Consider the following 20,173-nt stretch of genomic DNA (forward strand, 5'->3'; position numbering starts at 1 on the left):
AGGTGGGAGCTAGGCGGGCGGGGAACAGTCAGGCTTCACCCCGCAAGTGGGGCTGGGCTGGGGGGGACTCACAGAGCTCGCAGAGTTGGGCCGGTCCTGTGCCTTCCACTCCATTTCTGTGTCGTCTCAGCTGATTTACTTGGCCTTTGTTGTCTCGGGCTGCTCGCTCAAACCCGTAGCAGGGCTTGGGCGCTCTCAGGAGTTTTCTTTTGTGTCGGCCCTAAAACCTCGAACCTGTTTTTGCTTGTTTGTCATTGTAGGTTCGTTGTTGAAAGATTTATTCGTTTTTTGTTGCTCTTGGAAATGCAAATAGTACTCTGGTATCACAGCGCACACTTCTCAGGGTCGCGCTGTCTCCTGGCATGGCCGCTCCAGACCCGTTGCCATCTTAGAATCCTCAAACATTGCCTCTTCTGAGAAGCCCTTCCTGATTCTCTATGGAAGGAGCCATTCTCACCCACCAGTCAGATGTGAAAGATTTTTTAAATGGACAAAATAAGATTATTGAATGTCATTGAGCTCATTATCGGATGTGTCATCTGGTACTGTCCTCGAGCTACTTTATAACTCTGTCACTTCTAGAAAACTGATAATAATCCAAATTATTCTTGTCCATAGAAAGGCAAATTGTGTCCCATGAATATAGTTGCTCCTGTTTCACCTATGTTGTAAATGTATTTCAGAATTCTTTATTTTCTATATGTGTGTTGTCGGAATTCTCTTTTAAACCATTTGTAACATCTTACTAGTTTCCTCATTACTGAGCTAAATAAAATCTCTGATACATGTTTATTTTATATTTGTATGAAAGTTGTGATTATATCCTCTTTTAAAAATTGTTCTTTACGAGATCTTTTTTTTTTTTTTCATGATTGCTCTGAGCTCTGATAATTGGGGAGATTAATCCTTTGTCTGTGATGAGTTGAAAAAAATTTTTCCCCACTTCATGTCATTTTTTTTAATTGGCCTTTTTGCCATACTACATTTTTTTATTTCTATGTAGTTGAGTTTATCCATTTTTATGGCTGTTGGAGTTAGAGTCATGTTTAAGAATACAATGTTTTTTAGCCCATGTTATTTCTCCTGCTCGGTGGTTGTTTTTTTGTTGTGTTCACTGTTTTTTGCATTTTTTAACTGATACTTTCTGGAGGCTTAGAAGAGCTGGGCACAGTATATAGTTGTCTGATAAGTAGTCTGATAAGTGAGCATTTTTTCTTACTCACATTATACTACTAATATTAAAGACCAGAAAAGATTCTGCTCTGAATTCTGAATTTGGTTAAACTTACTTACTTTGAAAACAGTCTCATTGCTCATGGTGAAATAGAGTTCCCTCCACCCTCATAACATACGCTATCTGCTTCTGTAGAATTGCTTGCTTAACCTGAGTAACTCCATTTTTCCCCCTGTCTGACCTGCAGAATACCCCCCCTCCTTCATGAGAAACCACTGACCTTCTCATAGAAACAAAAAACAATTGCATAGAAACAGGAGCCATACACAGTGAATTATTACATGGGAACAGGAACCATACACAATGAAAACTTGTATGCTTGTTTGCTCGAACGGCTCATTTTCAGCTCCCTAGCTTGCTCTGTGCACCTGTACAAACCTGTGTGCCAACAAGATGTAGTTATTGTCTTTAAAAACCCCGCAAGACCAAAGCCCGATGCCGCTCTTCCTTGGTTGCTCCTTGGGAGATGGACGCTGGCCAGCTGGAGTGAATACACTGCCCTTTTCTGCACGAGTGGCGTGTAAGTGCATTTCTTGTGCGAGGGGGCCTCACAACAATAGTTCACTATCAAACAGAATTTTGGTGGAAGTGAGGGTGTGAGATGACCCCAGTTAGGAATAGGGTTTAAAACTGGTGTTACTCATGCAACACATGGCTCCTGATAGAAGGAGCTGGCACCCATCAGGGACACCAAGTGAGAACATGCACACACCATTTACGCCAAATTAGAGGAACAGACCACAATTACTGCAGGAGTCCACAGGGAAACCCTGACTAATGTAGAAAAGTGGAATATGGGACATAAGATGGATGCTTAAAAGACAAAAAGATGAGGAACTCCCTGATAGAACTGGAGGGAGGAGGTTGCCCCCTAAGGAGACCCTATGGAGACTGTTGTGAGGAGAACACCCCGATGGGCCTGGGGAGATGAGGACACCCTCCAATGGGATTGGGGAGAGGAGGATGCCCCTCAAGTCAGGGGAGAGGTGCACACCCCCATGTGCTGCCCAGGGGCATCAGGTTTGGGACCTGGAAGTGTGAGGGCAGGGTCCTGCCCTGGGTCTTCCCCAGGCTGTGTGGACAGATCCAGTCCTCAGGGAAGGACCATGCAGAAAGTCCCCTTCCTGTGACCCTGAGAGGCTTCCTGTGAAAACTGTGTAAGCCGAATAAAAACGCTTGGAAGTCATTTATAAAAAGAGCTTCTTTTCTTCGGCCTCATGGTCAAGGACAGTAGCAGACCTACCACATATTGCAAGATTTTTACTGGAGACAAATCCCAATGCGCGGTCTTCAGTCTCCGTCAGCAGGTATTCAGTTGCTAGAATTCTTAAAAGTTTCTATCTGGAGCTTAATCTTTCCTAATTTTCATGATCCCCTTTAAAATGATATAAAGACAGTGGATTGGCATTCCTTTCAACTTGCACCTTCTGGTTACTTTAATCAAACTTTAAGGGATTACACACAGGCACACATACATACACACATTCACACAGATACGTATATACGTGTGTAAACTCACATTTACAAAATATATGTAAGAAGTGAAGCCAACTTCTCCCAGTGCCAGTGTAGCACTCTGTGTCTTTGGAAGGACACGTAGGAACTGAGTTGTGGTTGCCACTAAAAGGCAGCTAAGTAGCTGAGACATTTTCACTGTGTATCCTTTTTGACCCCTTGACTTTTGTATCAATTTTAAAACAAGAGAATTTTAAAAATTACACTGTTGTGGAAAACGTGCAGCTTCTTTTTTTTTTTTGTCTTGTCCGGCAATGGATCGCAACCCTCGGTGTTGCTCCCGCACCTCGCTCAGCCAGTGAGCGGAAACGGTCTGTATGTGGGATCTGAACCCTCGGCGGGAGTGCTGCCGCGCTTCCCAAGCGGCGCACTGTAGCAGTGCGCCACCGGGCCGGCCCAAAACGTGTAGCTTCTGTCCCTCCTTCCTAATATAAATATGTCCCTCTTCTTGTCCTAGGCACGATTTCCCTGTTTTCGTCTCCCTTTCACCAGCACGTTTGGCACAAGCCTGAGCTCCTCCACCTTCTCGCCTCCCGACGACCTTCCTTATCCCCATCACATCCCTCCCATTGCTCTCCTGTAACTCAACGCTACAACCTTCTCTAGCTAAGCCTTTCATTTTTGTTTTGTAATGTCCCCCTTGATTATAATAGTTCATTGTAAAAATATGAAGGAGAAAAATCATCCAACAGCTGTGTGGTTTCTCTGTCCTCTTTCTTCTCCAGCTAATCTCTGCTCACTCTTCAAGACTCAGCTTAGGTCTTCTCTCATTCTCCCCTGACCCAAGATTTTATGCTTTCTCAGTATCCTGTAGGATGTTCTATATTCTTTCTTCATTGCACCTAACTCTGGCGTATAATTAGAAAGTTGCATTTATTTGAATGACTCCCTTATTAGAGCATCAGCCATGTGGAGATGGGAAATGTCTGTTCTGCTCATTATTAGACTCAGCACACAGCACAGATGCTGTAGGAGCTCGAGTATTTGTCAGATCAGGGAGCGAATGAATGACATTTACACTGCCTGCTGAATTTCCTTTGCAGTCTGCACCTGGGGCTACTCTGCTAGCCTTGTTCTTGGAGGGCAGGGACGGTTTCCTAACATTGTGAGGCTTTAAGCCACCTACAGTCTGCAGAGGTCAATAGGAGAGGAGACAAGATGTTACTAACACTGCATGACTTTAAGCAGCTCTCGGTCTCAGTTTTCTCAATATGAGGTTAAGACATTGGACCTAAGAAGGGTTTTCAAACTGCCCTGTAGAGCCATAAGGATACTTAGGACCCCTCTCCAGGGCTGCCTAATTGAAATGCCAATTTAGAACTTAATTGGATGATTTCTGAGCTTTCAAATCTGAGCCTCTGATTTGGATCAAAAGCCTACCCTCAGGGACGCTCAAATTCCAGGAACAAATTAATTTTTTTCTTTTCAGCTCCTAGGTACCAAGTAAGCTCTTGTAACATGTTTGCTGTATGCATTTTTACTATAGGTAAGGCGTGGATAGGGCATATACTTGCCTAAAACAAAGCTTTTGTTTTTAGGTTGCTCCATCCAATACAGATGGACACTGGCTACATGTAAATGAGTGTGAATAGTCCAAATGGAGATGTGCTGAAAATATAAAATACACATTGGATTTTGAAGCCTTAGTACAAAACAAGAATGTAAACAATCTCATTAATAATTTTTATATTGATTGAATATTGAAATAATATTTTGGACATATTATGTTAAGATATATTATTAACGGGCCAGCCCGGTGGCGCACTGGATAGTGCGCCACTTGGGAAGCGCGGCGGCGCTCCCGCCCGAGGGTTCGGATCCCACATACAGACCGCTTCCCGCTCAATTGCTGAGCGAGGCGCGGGGGCAACGCCGAGGGTTGCAATCCCGTTGCCGGTCCCCGGTCCAGTACGGGGGCAACACTGAGGGTTGCGATCCACTACTATAAAGCAAAAGAAATTGATTTCTTTAATGGAATCTAATGTATAAATGTTAAGTACAGGGAATTCTAAAATCTTTAATTCATTATTGTGATACTTACATTTACGATTTCACAATTTGGATAATACCTATTAGGAGTCACCAGGTAAAAGTAGGGCCAGCCAATTTACGCAAATAAAATATTTGCATAGATGGAAAAGTTATATAAATTAATTGTACTAAATATGTTATGTTCTGAAGTATTATAATCTCAACTGAATGAAATAATCCTGAGTAGTACTGAATAATGTGGAATCTGGGGTTGAGTGATTATAATAGGACTTACAATAAAAGTTTTAAAATTAATTAAAGTTGACAAGTTCACAGTTGATCTTATTTCAGAAATAATTTTTGCATATGCCACATATACCTTTCTGAATTGAGTTTCATCATACCTGTGATGATGCATTTTCAGAAATAAGATTCTAAAAAAAACTGATATTTACCCACTGCTTCTTCTTGGTCTGAGAAATTAGTTGTTTGTGCTGTGTTGCTAGCTTCTTGATTTCTTCTACAAATTCCTCTTTACACTTTTCCTTCACTTGCTTACATTTTCTGTCCATCTCACCCTCGTATAACTTCGTATAATGTATGCTATACGAAGTTATTACGCGCACTGGATAGTGCGCCACCGGGCCGGCCCAACATTATATATTTTAATTTGATAACATCACTTCATGGAGTTTATAATTTGGTGCATCAATTTTTGTGAATTGTGGTCCCTGGCCAGCAGAATCACCAGCCCCACCCACCCAGACCCACTGATCAGATTCTGCATTTTAACTCTGGTGATTTGTGTACACATGAATGAGAGGCTCTGGTCTAGATTACAGGGTCAGAGATTCTCAACCTGAGGGTCAAGATAATTCTGCACCTTAGGAATCTGTACAATTTTATTTAACATATCTCGTGCATGTTTGTGCGTATGAATTTTTTCAGGAAACGGTCCATTGCTTTTTCATATTAGGGTCAATGGTTCTCAGAGATTACCTGTTGGCCATGCAGATGCTGGAGGGGGTACCTAGCAATGCTTTAACAAGACCTTCAGGTGGCCCTGATGTCAAAAGCTCAATAACTACTGAATTAGAGACTGAAGGCAAAGGGCAGAGCCACTTGTGGTATGGTGGCCTCGAGTCGGTGACCAGGAGTGCAGTGCTGCCCTGACTTGAGATTGGCATCATGTGAACTGGCTGGAGAGATGGAGTGAGGCGAGGAACAATGAGGGACTTGATGCTAGATGTATTGAACTTGATGACACCAATTTCAAATGTATATTGAATAATTTCCTACCTGTTCATTGAGCCTTGCATAAGGGTTAAGAAAATGGACTTTGCAAACAAACAAACCTGAGTTTGGGACCTAGCTCTGCCACCCACTGATTGGGTAGGCCTCAGCAAGTTATTAAGCCTTTCTAAACTTATCTGTCTACACAGATCCTGTCTTGGGTAGCTGGACCAAGGCTATTGCTTTGCTGTACTAATTGCAAATTTTTCCTTCTTGTTTATTAAAAGACCACTTCCACACAAGTATCCTATTTCCAGTTTTGTTTTGTTTTGTTTAAATACTGGAAAGTGAGAATTGCTGTTATCCTCCAATCTACCTGTTCCACAATTCCATCTGGTCATCCCCTAGTTACAGAAGCCAATAGTGCTCTTCACTTTCACTGATTCCACCTCTTCTAGAGGCTTTCTGTCATTTCCCTTGATCAATGACTGTTTTTAGTGATATTCATGTAAATATGGGTTTTGTACTTGTCAGTTTTTTTTTTTTTTAACTTGAAAAACCTAGTTTAGAACACAATTTTAATGACTAAGGTCTAGAATCAGAGTTTGTGTCTCATAGAGAGATTTTTAAATGAGAACCAGTAAGTCTGTTGCTTATAAAAATGGATCTAACAAAACAGACAAAACAAGACTGAACAGAATGATACTCCTACAACTGTTGGAAATTTTAGAAACCTACAGTAACGGGGACTTTAATAGTCTGACCTAAACTATCCGATCCCAGGTGTGATACACCTATAGGACATGAATGATGAAAACCAGATAAAATACAGGTGAGGATCAGTTAACACTGGCACCGAAACCTGGTACTGGTAAACTAACACCTAACTACCATACCAAGTAAGTGAAAATAACAGAGGATAAGCCTCAGCTAGTTTCAAACTAAGAATTTGCTCAGTTCTAAATAATGCATCAGTTTTTCAGGCTGATATGCAATAATTGATAAGCAATTCATATATAATAATCCCCTTCTCCTTTTAATTAATTAATATATTTATTCTGGCCAGTACAGGGATCAAAACCAAGACAGCCATGGTGTTATCAACACCATGTTCTAACCAACTGAGCTAACTAGCCCAGCTATGCTCTCCTTTTAAAATCAGTATCAGGTCTTTTTGAGAACTAGTGAAAATAAATTCAATTTAAATGTTTAAGTGAGTGAATTATGCTTAACACTCTGATTTTATCTCAAGTTAAATAGTCACCAATAAATGGCCCACAGTATATGATCGACATTTAACAACAGTGCTGTTTGCTTTGATATGGGGGATTGGACTAAATCAACAATTTACTAAAGCCAGTTTTTTTTTTTTAAATACATTTATTAACCAATGTTAACACATTAAATGAATCTATATATTGCTAGTCAGAGCAGCTTACAAAATGCCAGAATGCGTCATAGAACTGGACAGCCACAATGAGTAATTACAATGTGCATAGTGGCTAAGCTCAACACCTGGATACAGCTTTATGATTTGCAGAAAGTTTTCAATAATGATTCCTAAAACAATCAATTTTAATTTTACCTAAAACTTTTACAAAACCAGGCCACAATCTTTTTTTAATTTTGTTTTTTTTTAAACACACAGTTTTCACACTGTAGTAACTTGAAATGTGCAACCGTGTCAACAGAGACAAAAAAGCCAGAGTAACACGAATCTCACTCTCATGCAGCTATCAGTTAATGTTACATACTCTGGAATGATTTTACACCAAAATATTTCCACAACAACTTGCTCTCATAGGGGTGGATCGAAGTTTTAAAACTCGAAAAACAATTAAAGGTGAAGCGATCCTGGCCATGACACTTCCATCAGCACCAGGCACCCTGGCGAGGCCGACGACCACACAGCAACAAGGGGCAGTGACGCCAAGTTACCACGTGACTTAGTACGTGGTAGGAAATGGGGCTCCGGGGCAGGGTTACAAGATATTGTGCACCATTTGGCAGTAGTTTCTCAATTAGCTTGTGTCACCACCATCTGCAACAGCATCAAGATTGGATGGATGATATTTCACAGAAGACTTAGTTACCTTTTTATCTTTAGAGTGACCCTGACAAACCTGGAGAAAACTTTTTAAAAGGTTTTTCTCCTGAGTCTTTCACTTCAATTGTGAGTAATTGCTTTAATAAATATCAAATGTCTAAATAAATATTTACAAATTATTTCTCTAACCTCAAAAAATAACTAAGTGATACATGGGAATTTGACTTGATCTAAAATCAGTCTTTGAAAAAAACATAAATTGTGAGATATTTTTAAAGAAAAGTAATTTAAGTTTTCCTGGCTGTATTTTATATATCTATGTATAAAAAAAAAAATCATTATTCAACTATCGATCCATTCCTATTGGTAATGCTTCTTAATCCAGACATTCCGCAAAATACAGACTTTTTACAAATCACGGCATCTTTAATACAAGGAAATTAACATGCATTATTCTTCATTCTGTGTACAGTGATGGAGTTCATTAGTAGGCAATGACCCATTACTACAAACATAACGGCTTCTGTGAAACTTAAGTGCTTTCTTTCCTTTTAGTATTAACTTCCGACACACGAGGTGACACCAGATAACAGGCAGTTTGATGACATTTGGGGAGGGGAGGGAAGCATTAAAGAAATCTGTATGCCTCATCTAAAATTTCACATATGGATAAAGGTAGTTTTTGGTTTTTCATTTTATTTTTGTTGTTTATTTTGTTACAAGCACTCATGTTAGGAGGACAATGATGAAATGTGCAAACTTTAAAGTTTAAATATTCATTTTCTCTAAGATCCAGCTCAGTAAAAGATTACCCCAGTTCCCTGCAATTTTAAACTACAAGATCAAAGCTAATAATTTGTTATAAAAGTTATATATTGAAAAGAAATAATGAAAAACACAATTGGGAAATATTTAAGAAAAAATACGCAGGGCTAGCCCTGCTGTGTCAACCCTGTTCCCTAAATTCAGTCACATACCCACTGGCACAACCAACAGATGATGCCTTTGAACAGTGAACTAAGCTGAACAAAACCAGCTCAGCAAGGTTAAGAAATAAACGTCACATCAAGGTAGTATGTTTTATTTCCGAAACAGTTCTGTAGTTCTTACATTCAGATCTATTCTAAATGTTTCTTTGTTAAACTCACTTGTATTCACCTGTTGTTTTTTAAAGATCTGTTGTTTAAAGGTTAAAATCTCTGTAAAACCTAAAAATGTCTTAAAATTTGCTGAAAATGCAACAAATTTTCAATTAAAATTTATTTAAAATAATACCCTCCACTGATGTTACTTGTACCCCCTGAAAAACTCCGGAGGAGCATTAACAAAAGATTTAAACTACTGTGCAAAATTTCTTCACGAAAAGTGTTTAAAGGCTGGTGCAAAATGGGAAGCAAATTCTAAACAATTTTGGCTTCTTGGAAACAAAAACTGCTGTGTCTGAGAAGAGCAATCCTCGGGGCGACTCCGGGGGGCCGGCTTCATCTCTTCCGGCGGCAGGTGCGCTTGTGCTCCGCGTGCCAGTGCTCCTGCTGGCACTTGATGGAGCAGTACGAGGTGTTCCAGCAGCAGTGGTACATGGCCTCTTCCTCACAGTTGTAGCACTGTGGACAAGAGGGAACGGAGACGCTTAGGGCTCAGGACTGGACAGGTAGGAAACCGGGTCTGAGGTTGTGCTTTTCAAGATCACTCTGGCTCAACCTTGAACTCGTGTCAGTGGAACACTTAAATTCAAAGATGTTTCACACACGGAGCAGCAGCACACAGGGAAACAGAGGGGATGGCAGAGGGTGTATCTGACTGTCATCAAACTCAGGCTCACCTGACACTATACCTGCTTCTTTAGCTCTCCAGGGTCAGTTCCCACCAAAGCACACACATGGATTAGTTCTTGTTTCTTAAAAAGCTCTTGGCTTCACATCCCTTTCCAGCTACCATCCCCATTTCTCTGCTACTCTCCCAAATGTCATGGAATAATTGCCTATACTAGCTATTTCTAATTCTCTTCCCATTTTTTGATACATCTACTGCAATCTTTCAATTCCTGCTACTCCACTGAGTATGATCTCAAATCTAGTGGTCAAGTCCTAGTCTTTATCTTATTTGGCGATGTCTGGAGATATTTTTGATTGTCACAGTTTTGGGGGAGAAGGTGCTAATGGTGGGTAGAAACCTGGGATGCTGCTAAACATTCCACAGTGTGCAACATGCCCCTCCCCCCAGCAGAATGTTCTTGTCCAAATGTCCAAAGTACTGAGGCTGGACCGTTTGGACATGGGAGAAGAAAACAGTGAAAAGAGTAGAAGCTCAAGTTTCAAGCTGGGTTGTTAAGATAGTGATCGTATCATGAACAGACACCCACAGGGAGGGTGAACAGCTTGAGGTAGGGAAGACAGACTGAGGTGTGGATGTAAACACTTGCCAATGGGAGGCCCAAGCTCTGTGGATTGATAGACACATATGTACATTTACAGACAGATATAGATGTAGATTTGATGGCTGGTGAGAGTCCTGGGACTAGGACCCAGGGAGAATAGTCTATATTTTGTACCTAAAAATTCTGCCCTTTAATTTTCTTCTTGATTGTGTATTTTATGCTTTATTATCTACTAAAATTAATCTTTTGAGATTTTTTGTGATCTTATGTCAGCAACTGCAACTTCAGTAAAGTTACTGTCAGAAAGCTGTAGAGAACACATTTAATTTTGGAAATAGCTTAGATGAGTCAGCATGTGCCACCCACTGGTCATGTGACTTCAGACCAAGTTAATTTAACTTCTATCTTAGTTTTCTCATCTTTAAATACTAATCTGAACAGCCCCATCCCTTCTCTTGTCACCCCCGTATCCTATTATTTGTGCATTCATTCGTTTGCTTTGCATTTCTCCCTTTCTTTGTAGAAATATTTAAAGCACATAGCTTTCCTACTGCTTCTCGTGATTATGTCTCATCTTAACATCCATTTTCTGGCATCTGGCATACCTACATGCTTTCTGTCCTATGATACGATTCTATTTCTTACAATAATGTAAGATATAACTGTAAGAAATGATTCACTTTTACCAGTTAACTAGAAACAATGTGATGAGCAGAAAAGCTTAGGGTTTGCTGTCCCAGAGTAGGAAGATGAATTCCAGCTCTTTCCACCCACCATGGTTTTTAATCACTCTGCTTAATCTCATAAGCCTTAAATTCCTCATCTTAAAAAGAAAGGGTATAAAGATACAAACTTCAGCTGTTTCACAAATAGTGAAGTGCTATAAAATGTAATAGCACTATTATAATTCTTTATAATGGGTTCTTCCTCCCATTTTCTTGGTTCTTAGTGAAGTTACAGGGATTTCTTCTCACAAATCTAGAGTCTGTGTTCTGGCTTTCTCTCGTCTGTGCAGGAGGTGACAATTACTACAGACATGGTCTTCGGGCATTCTGCTTATGCTATCTTCTTGAGCACACATTAATTCCCATCTAGTGATGCTTATTTCATTATTCACCAAGTTTTCCTACCAAGTTATCTTCAATTATATGCTAAGTTTCCCTTTTCCATCCTGACAAATCTTTCTTTATCGCAATATTTTTAATGTTTACTTTTTCATGAAAAGTTTATGTTACATGTTTTAGAGAATCTCTTCATAATGTGGGCTGGATAAAATGAAGAATTAAAGTATGTTATCACAAAACTTTGAACATAGTAATTCATTAAAATTAAAACTGAGTTATGAGCTCTTGGGAGCAAAACTTTCCTCCCACCAATTAATTAACTGCGTGTTGTGGAGGCTGTAAGAGGAGTACATGGCTCTGTGTGTCCAGAAGCTTCTACGCTGGGGGAAGGACACAACAGCAAACAACACTATTCAGTCAGGTTTAGGGAAGGACAGCAGTGAGATGTTACTACTATAAAGCAAAAGAAATTGATTTCTTTAATGGAATCTAATGTATAAATGTTAAGTACAGGGAATTCTAAAATCTTTAATTCATTATTGTGATACTTACATTTACGATTTCACAATTTGGATAATACCTATTAGGAGTCACCAGGTAAAAGTAGGGCCAGCCAATTTACGCAAATAAAATATTTGCATAGATGGAAAAGTTATATAAATTAATTGTACTAAATATGTTATGTTCTGAAGTATTATAATCTCAACTGAATGAAATAATCCTGAGTAGTACTGAATAATGTGGAATCTGGGGTTGAGTGATTATAATAGGACTTACAATAAAAGTTTTAAAATTAATTAAAGTTGACAAGTTCACAGTTGATCTTATTTCAGAAATAATTTTTGCATATGCCACATATACCTTTCTGAATTGAGTTTCATCATACCTGTGATGATGCATTTTCAGAAATAAGATTCTAAAAAAAACTGATATTTACCCACTGCTTCTTCTTGGTCTGAGAAATTAGTTGTTTGTGCTGTGTTGCTAGCTTCTTGATTTCTTCTACAAATTCCTCTTTACACTTTTCCTTCACTTGCTTACATTTTCTGTCCATCTCACCCTGCATGTTGGCTACAGCTTTGTTTACGGCTTGTCTTTTTTCTTCTTCCATTTCAGAACGCAGCTGAAATGAAAAGTTAACCCACAGTACATCAGCTCACAATTGCAGAGACCACCTACACTTAAAACTTAACACACAGTTTCTACTGAAATGATGGGCTTTTAACCTGTATTACACTCAGATGTGTAAAAAATTTAGGTGAGAAAAGCATCGTTATTAATTGAGATGTTATTAAAGATATTGTTTTTTTTACATTTCTAGTTATAAAAAGCTGCTACCTGATTGACAAGTAAAAGAAGCTGAACATCTGCAGGAAAGGCCCTGGCATCAGAGGGCAGTGCCCCCTGTGATGACTGGCCTTACCTTTTCCAAAGCTTCTCGGACAACTCTCTCAGTCTCACGCTTGTGGTCAGACTTCATCCGGTCTTTGAAGTCATTGAAGATTTTGGTGTACTTGTCGTGGCACATGCTCTGACAGACTCCATCGCTGGTGGTCTGGGTGCTCCGATGCAGCATTCTTGGTGAAGAGGCACTTAACTTCTTGGTCTGAGTTGACACGGAGACTTTTTCGATGGGCTGAGGCATTGTGGGAATTTCCTGGCTAGAACTCACAGCTTCAGTTTCAGGCTCTGGTTCCTAAAGAGCAAGAAAAGCATTTAGAGGCAAAACACAGCAATATAATCCACTAGTCAATTCTCTTAGGATAAAAATATAGTGATATACATAAATAGCCACATAATAAACTGCTGTTAAAAATATGCAATTAAGATGGTAGATTTTATGTATATTTTACCACAATTAAAAATAAACAAGTAAATAAATCCTCCCAAAAATCAAGCAATGAATGAAGAAAACATGCATTTAATAGCTACAATAATTCCAAACAGAAACTTCATTATGTATTAATACTATGGGTTTTGCTTTTAAAATAGACTAACCAAAACATTTATCATATAGAGTATAAAATCATTATTAACTTATAATCACTTTTTTGAACTAGATTCATTAACAAATTTTCTAAAATCTTAAACCACTTATCACCAAATGTATGTTTAGAATATGCTCAGATTCACATAGTTTTAAAACATGCATGGCTTATATTATTTGAAAAGGCTGAGCTTAACCACTGTCTCTTCCTGTTTTTAAATGTTGGTGTAACTGATTTATTGGATAAATGCTTTCTTTTAAATAATGCTGTGAAAGAATACCAGATTTCCCAGGAAATGCAGCAATGTTCCCTTCCCACTCGGCCAGACGCTGTCCAGCGGCTGCTCAGCTGGACAGAGACTTTGAGCATCAGTGTGCAGTACTAGGAAGTCGGAAGCCTGGGGTCGGACTCGAGGGGCATTATGTGACCGATGGCAACTGGATTTCACAAGTGTCCACCAGGGGCAAGTGGCAGGATCATACTTTGAAAACATTTCCTGTTTCAGTCGCTGCCTGGACACTGCGAGGTGGACACTTACTTCCTTCTTGGGCTCCACACTTTGATTACGCCGTCCTTTCTTTGCCCTTGGTTCTTGAGTGACCTTCAGCTGTGGGCATTATAAAAGTAATATCACATTATTCCAGACACTAGGAAATACTTCTCTGCTGAAAATACTCGTAGTGGACCCACAGGTGAGGTGTGAGTGCACCACTCTCTTTCATGTTCGGCCCTTCCATCCGCGGTTTCCACTTAGTTACTATTCTAGTAGCTGTGCCACAGGACAGCCAACGTTCCTTCCAGACAAGCACTTACTCTCTGCACACTGGTGGGGACAGGCCGAGGTCACTGATGGTTATATCTATTTATTCTCTGAACTGACAGAGCACTTTACAAATATTTGAAGGAGAGGTGAGGAAAAATGTCAAAATCTGTTCACTGCAGTGAGGAGTGTGCACTACAATTTCCACGTGTGAAAGCAACCATTAAAGGCAGCTTGTTCCTGAGACACAACGCACCTGCTCATTACTTGTGGAGGAGATGCTGGACTCTGCCTCCTCCTCGCCCCGGTCCTCGTTCTTAGACTTCCAGAACCTGCCCTCGCGAAGGAAGCGCTGGTGCAGCTCCAGCTCATCGCAGGCCTTCTTCCACCCCATGCTGCGCTTCACGTGCAGGCGGTGGACGTTCACTGCGATGTCCTGGATGTTCTCAGAGGGAATCCAGGCCCTGTGGAAAGCACTGAAAGCTACAGCCAGATACCTCCGAAGTGGTAGCAAAGGTGGGCAGAGTGCTCGTGGACTCTGCCTGCTTTTTCATCTCCTAAGGCTGTTAGTTATGGCTTGAATAAACCAACTCTACCCAAGTAGAAAGTAGGTGAGGTGTTTTTTTGTTTTTCATAGACATCAAAGCAAAGTTCTCAGAATTGGAGGGATTCACAAATACCTCCTAATTGTTTGCTATTTTTTAAATGAGCTTAGCTTACATTCTTCATAAGACTTTTTAAAAATGTTAACTTTGTTGTATTGAATACTGTAAGCTAGTAAGACCCATCCAGCTATGTGCAGATTAGCACTACAGAATCGTCTGGAAATGCCCAGAAATTTCCATGACACATACATTTATCCATATAAAATGAGGGAATCTAAAAAATATTACCCAGTAAGTTCTATTTACATCATGCCCCTACTTATTAAATAAACCAGATGAACAAACAGAGATGTGTTTATATTATTAGCAACAACATACTTAGCTATGAACACAACTTTAAGTGCCTCTGAATTATGTGTAATACACTGTCACGTGCCACCTGATGACGTTCTGGTCAATTACAGACCACGTACACAGCAGTGGTCCCGACCATAGGCCACACCATATAGCCTGGGTATGCAGCGGGCTGTACTATTGAGGCCTGTGTACGTGCACTCTATGATGTTGGCACAGCGACAAAGTCGCCTAGCAATGCATTTCTCAGAACATATCCCTGTCATTAACATTGCATGACTGTAGATCTAAAACTAGAGAAAGAAAAACTTTACAAACTATATTTGGTTCTATTGGGAAGAATGCTCAAAATGCAAGAAGAGTTTCCTGGGCATTAATCTCTTGACCGAGTTTAACTTCGTATTCGCCTAGAATGTTGTGTGAATCCAGCAAGTGTTCATGGCGTGCTAGTGGAAGGCATTACAAATAGCATAAACGTGACAGGGATCTAGTTGATCTCAGTTTTCCTACTCATGTGACAGCTGGAGGAGATGTTGCCCACAAGGGGTTAAGGTGAACAACTGATTAGCAGCTGGAATCCCACAAGGTCTCAGGTCTCCTGATCATGAGGACGGCTCTTTGAACACTGCCTCTGCCTGTAAGGAATGTATAATTTTCTCAGAAAGAACTAGGAAATAATTACGATGCCACGCAGCACGTAGTAAAGATATTCTAGGGGACTGTGGAGAGGAAGAGGTTTTCATTTTGTTGTAAGTGGTCCAAACAGTTGGGATATGGCACTATGAACACACAAAAATTTATTCCTTTTTGTCTTCTCTTAAAGATTTTTTTTCCTGATATAAATATAGAAGATATCACAGTTTTCATTCCTGGCCTATAATTATGGAGTTCCAAAAATAACAGGCCTTTGACCGTTTTGAAGGAATCTCTTGGAGAATCATGACCACACGTGCCTCAGCCATAAATAAAGATTTCTAACCTGCTTGTACGAGCTTTGTAATTTAAAAGCACATCTTAAATACATAATAAGCTATACTATTAGATGCTAACAACAGCTAAAATTGGTCAATTTAAATCTCCATAACATTTTTTATAAAGATTATATCAACAATGTCCCATCTGGTATAACTGCTTTGCTAAAAATCTTATCCAAGTATACTACACTTTGAAAAACTCTAAACTAATGCAGAGTACAAATGAAATTATGCTTGTAGAGGAGTCCTTGCTATTAGACTTCTGAATTAATATTATATTTTCTCTTTCAGTCAGATATTCATTGAGCTCCCATTTTGTATTAGTAATCAATAAAGGTGTTTTTGTTAACATTTTAAAAGCAGTTTGCTTTTCGGGCCGGCCCCATGGCTCACTCGGGAGAGTGCAGCACTGGTAGCCCTGAGGCCGCGGATTTGGATCCTATATAGGGATGGCCGGTGCGCTCACTGCCTGAGCGTCTGCAGACCACACCATGCTGAGGGTTGTGATCCCCTTACCGGTCAAAAAAAAAAAAAAGCAGTTTGCTTTTAGAGAAAATTCTGTTAACAAACAGTGCTGACTACCTGGAACAAACCTGTAACCTATGAACTTTTCCCCCTAAATGTAAATTATTTATTTGTCCATTGAACATAATAAAACTGATTCACATCTATTCTTAAATTAAGTTTCAAACAATTCATAATATACTTCTATTCTGTTTTAATCCACCCCTTTACTGTAGATAATCAGATATCAGTTTTAAGAAGGATCACTGGGTGTGCTCTCTGATCTACAAAAACAAAAATAAAATGGTTCAGTGATCTGATGGTAAATGAACCTAAAACCTTCTACTTCTTTCTTGTCTGCACCTGATTTCCTGGTGTGGGCCATCCTGTCCTCCAACCACCTGCAGCAGACTCAGCCTCCTTAAGACAGAACTCATCAGCTACTTTTTCTTGCAGGAAAACCTTGCAAAAACTACACAACCCCACTAAAACAGCTCTAATGTGTAGTGTATCCACAATCTGCTTTTTCTCAGAGATGTACAACTTGCTCAGACTTTGGAAGGCAGCATATTGTTTGAGCATATAGAAGGGACTAATTCAAAACCATTTACTTGTTTAAAGATTTTTTTCCCTCCCACCTATGTGTAATGATATGATGGACTATCAAAAGAATATTTATTCATCAAAACTTGTAACTAGGGACTCCTTATCAGCCATATCCTTTTTGGTGCATATGTTGCTGAAATAATTAAAAGTTAATGATTATAATTTTATAAAGTTTATTTTCAATAAATCAGATATTATAATATAATAGAATATTAGAATAATATTTGGAAAAAATCTCTGGAGATGTAATTTTGTGTTTTAATTTTCTCCTCAGGTGATAAAATACTTCTAATGACCCAAGTCAATCAGCTCAAATATTCTTTAAAAATATCTTCAGTGCAATATAATAAATGATGTAAAACAAATTTAACTCATATTAGTAATAAAATTCCACTCAGTTGAAGATACTATAAAGCTGCTTGCAAATTGATGAAAAAGAAAATATATAGGTAAAAAAATGATTGCCAGATCGTTCTTATCTACTAGTACGGCTTTAAAAAATAACTGAATTTTTGCTATGTTTTATTTAATGAAATTTTTAAAAACTGGAAGCAAACTTCCCCCCACTCTTTGCATATCTGTATTATAGTAGTTAACCTTTATTGAGTATTCACTATGTGCCAGGTACTATGCTTAGGTCTTTATATATAAAAATTTCTTTAAATCCTTCAAAAACTCTTATGAGGTAAGGTACTCCTGGGGCCCTTATTTTCCTAAGGCTTAGAGAGCCTGACTGATATATCAGGATTAGAGCAGAAGATGGTGAAACCAGAACACGGATCGAACATATAGACTAACCTCAACCTACCTGGTAAGTACATATCGCCTCCCTGCCTGTTTTGATGAGAAAATGAAACCAACTGAATGTGATACATTAAGTGCATAATGTTAAAGAATACCACTTGAGGGACGGCCCAGTGGCACACTGGAGAGTGCGCTGCTTGGGAGCGCGGTGGCGCTCCCGCCGAGGGTTCGGATCCCATGTGGAGACCGGTTCCCGCTCACTGGCTGAGCGCGGTGCAGGCGCAACGCCGAGGGTTGCGATCCCGTTGCCGGTCCCCGGTACGGGCGCGAGACCAAGGGTTGCGATCCCGTTACCGGTCAGTAAAAAAGACAAAAAGGGAAAGAAAAAAAAAAGAATACCACTTGATAATGATACAATTAAAACGTTCAATTTGTATTTGTGTTTAGTGTTTCTCAACATGATAGCAGGGTCAGCTAAGTGTGTACCTATGAAAGAACAGAACTACTTTTTAAAAAATTTACACTATTCACAGGTTTCTTGTAACTAAACTTCTATTTAAATTAAAGACTAGACTAGGTAAAAAGTTCACTATAGGAAGGAATAAGGTCCATCATTTTGTAGCTTCTCGCACAGTAATGACCTCTGCCTGGGACCCTACCCCCAGGCCCAACAGAAGACACTTCATGGCTGTCCACTAACATCCCTGCAAAGCATGACTTTCAGATCTTGTCAATAACTCTTGTCACTTTTTCTCCCTTATTTTAATATCTGTGTTAAGTGAACCAAAAAGACTGCATGTAAATTCTTTATTCCTCTTGTGGCTTTATTAGACTCATTAATCTTTGAGTCCTATGATAGTTCATAAAACTTGAATTCACAGTTTTAGAATCAATGCTATTAGTGACAACATTATTACAACAATACTTTAGACTTCCTAATTTTCAATGTCCAATAAACGTTAAGGCCTTAATTCACAATGAAGGAGGTAGTTGTAATTTTATAGTCCTATAGTTTAGAACTCTTTATATGATACTTAACTATGTAAAATAATTTTATAGTAATAAAATGGCTTTTACTTTTGGGATACATATATTCTTATATTATAAAGATTAAATTTTTAAGCTTCACTATATATGTCTCTCTAGCAATAGAAAGTTTAAAATCTAGATTAGAAACAATGTCTTGTTGGGCCAGCCCGTGGCTCACTCGGGAGAGTGCGGTGCTGATAACACCAAGGCCCTGGGTTCGGATCCCATATAGGGATGGCCGGTTCACTCACTGGCTGAGCGTGGTGCTGACAACACCAAGTCAAGGGTTAAGATCCCCTTACCGGTCATCTTTAAAAAAAAAAAGAAACAATGTCTTGTTGTATGCATGTATTCTTCTGCACTGCACACTTAAGGTATATATACACATTCTTACATCACAAGATTGATACTCTCTTCTACTGACAAGCTGATTATTTTAGTCCATTGCTTTAACAGGGCCTTGAAGATGGCTGAACACTGTCATATGATCACAGTGTTATGAATATATACATTCTGAGGACTCTTCCACCCCACTGCATTATGAATTCAATCTCAGCACTAATATGCCTCCAAGTTTCAATATTGTCACCTACTAAAAATGTCCTATTTAGTAAATGGTATCTGAAAAATATCTGGAAATGTAATTTATAGAAAGCACTGTCATCTACACAGTGGTGTGCTGACTTAGTCTTTCAGTTTAAAGTAAACTTTACACTGTTTCTGATGGAGAAGTCGTCAGACTCTCGGGGCCACATCAGAGCCCTGTGTGACCATGCTCTGGGTGCATGAGTTACCTCTGGTGGTGGTGGCCAAAGAAGCGAACGTCCACTTGATTGTCCTCTTTCTGCATGACTTTGGCTGGCCAAAACCCAAAACCTTTCATTTTAGCCCAAACCAGTTCATGATTAGGTATCTGAAATAAAATGTTTTACCTTGTCATATTACTTTCAAAGTATTAAATGCAAGTATACCATTAACATTGAACTACTTGGTTAAGAACATATTTTGAACATATTTCTTTAGTAACTCCTAAACACACAGAAGTTTTTTTTCTGGGATTGACTGATTTTACCTTCAAGAAAAACACCAGGGGCCGGCCCGGTGGCGCACTGCTACAGTGCGCCGCTTGGGAAGCGCGGTGGCGCTCCCGCCGAGGGTTCGGATCCCA

The 20,173-nt window shown here is 39.4% G+C and overlaps 1 protein-coding gene across 3 annotated transcripts in view; it reads right to left on the reverse strand.

Annotated features, from left to right (window-relative positions):
- Nucleotides 1-7,313: 7,313 nt before the first annotated feature.
- The window catches only part of ZMYND11 (zinc finger, MYND-type containing 11), a 72,933-nt gene continuing 60,073 nt past the window's right edge, over nucleotides 7,314-20,173 (reverse strand). For all 3 annotated transcript variants that reach the window (XM_008590521.1, XM_008590522.1, XM_008590523.1), the window contains 6 exons: nucleotides 19,800-19,918; nucleotides 14,446-14,653; nucleotides 13,968-14,036; nucleotides 12,865-13,137; nucleotides 12,379-12,564; nucleotides 7,314-9,604 (listed from right to left, as the gene is read on the reverse strand). In XM_008590521.1, coding sequence (XP_008588743.1) covers nucleotides 9,482-9,604; nucleotides 12,379-12,564; nucleotides 12,865-13,137; nucleotides 13,968-14,036; nucleotides 14,446-14,653; nucleotides 19,800-19,918 — 978 coding nt within the window. In that variant the 3' untranslated portion in view covers nucleotides 7,314-9,481. The remainder of the gene's footprint in view (nucleotides 9,605-12,378; nucleotides 12,565-12,864; nucleotides 13,138-13,967; nucleotides 14,037-14,445; nucleotides 14,654-19,799; nucleotides 19,919-20,173) is intronic.

This window comes from Galeopterus variegatus, unplaced genomic scaffold (assembly GCF_000696425.1).
Source record: "Galeopterus variegatus unplaced genomic scaffold, G_variegatus-3.0.2 Scaffold6180, whole genome shotgun sequence".
NCBI lineage: Eukaryota > Metazoa > Chordata > Mammalia > Dermoptera > Cynocephalidae > Galeopterus > Galeopterus variegatus.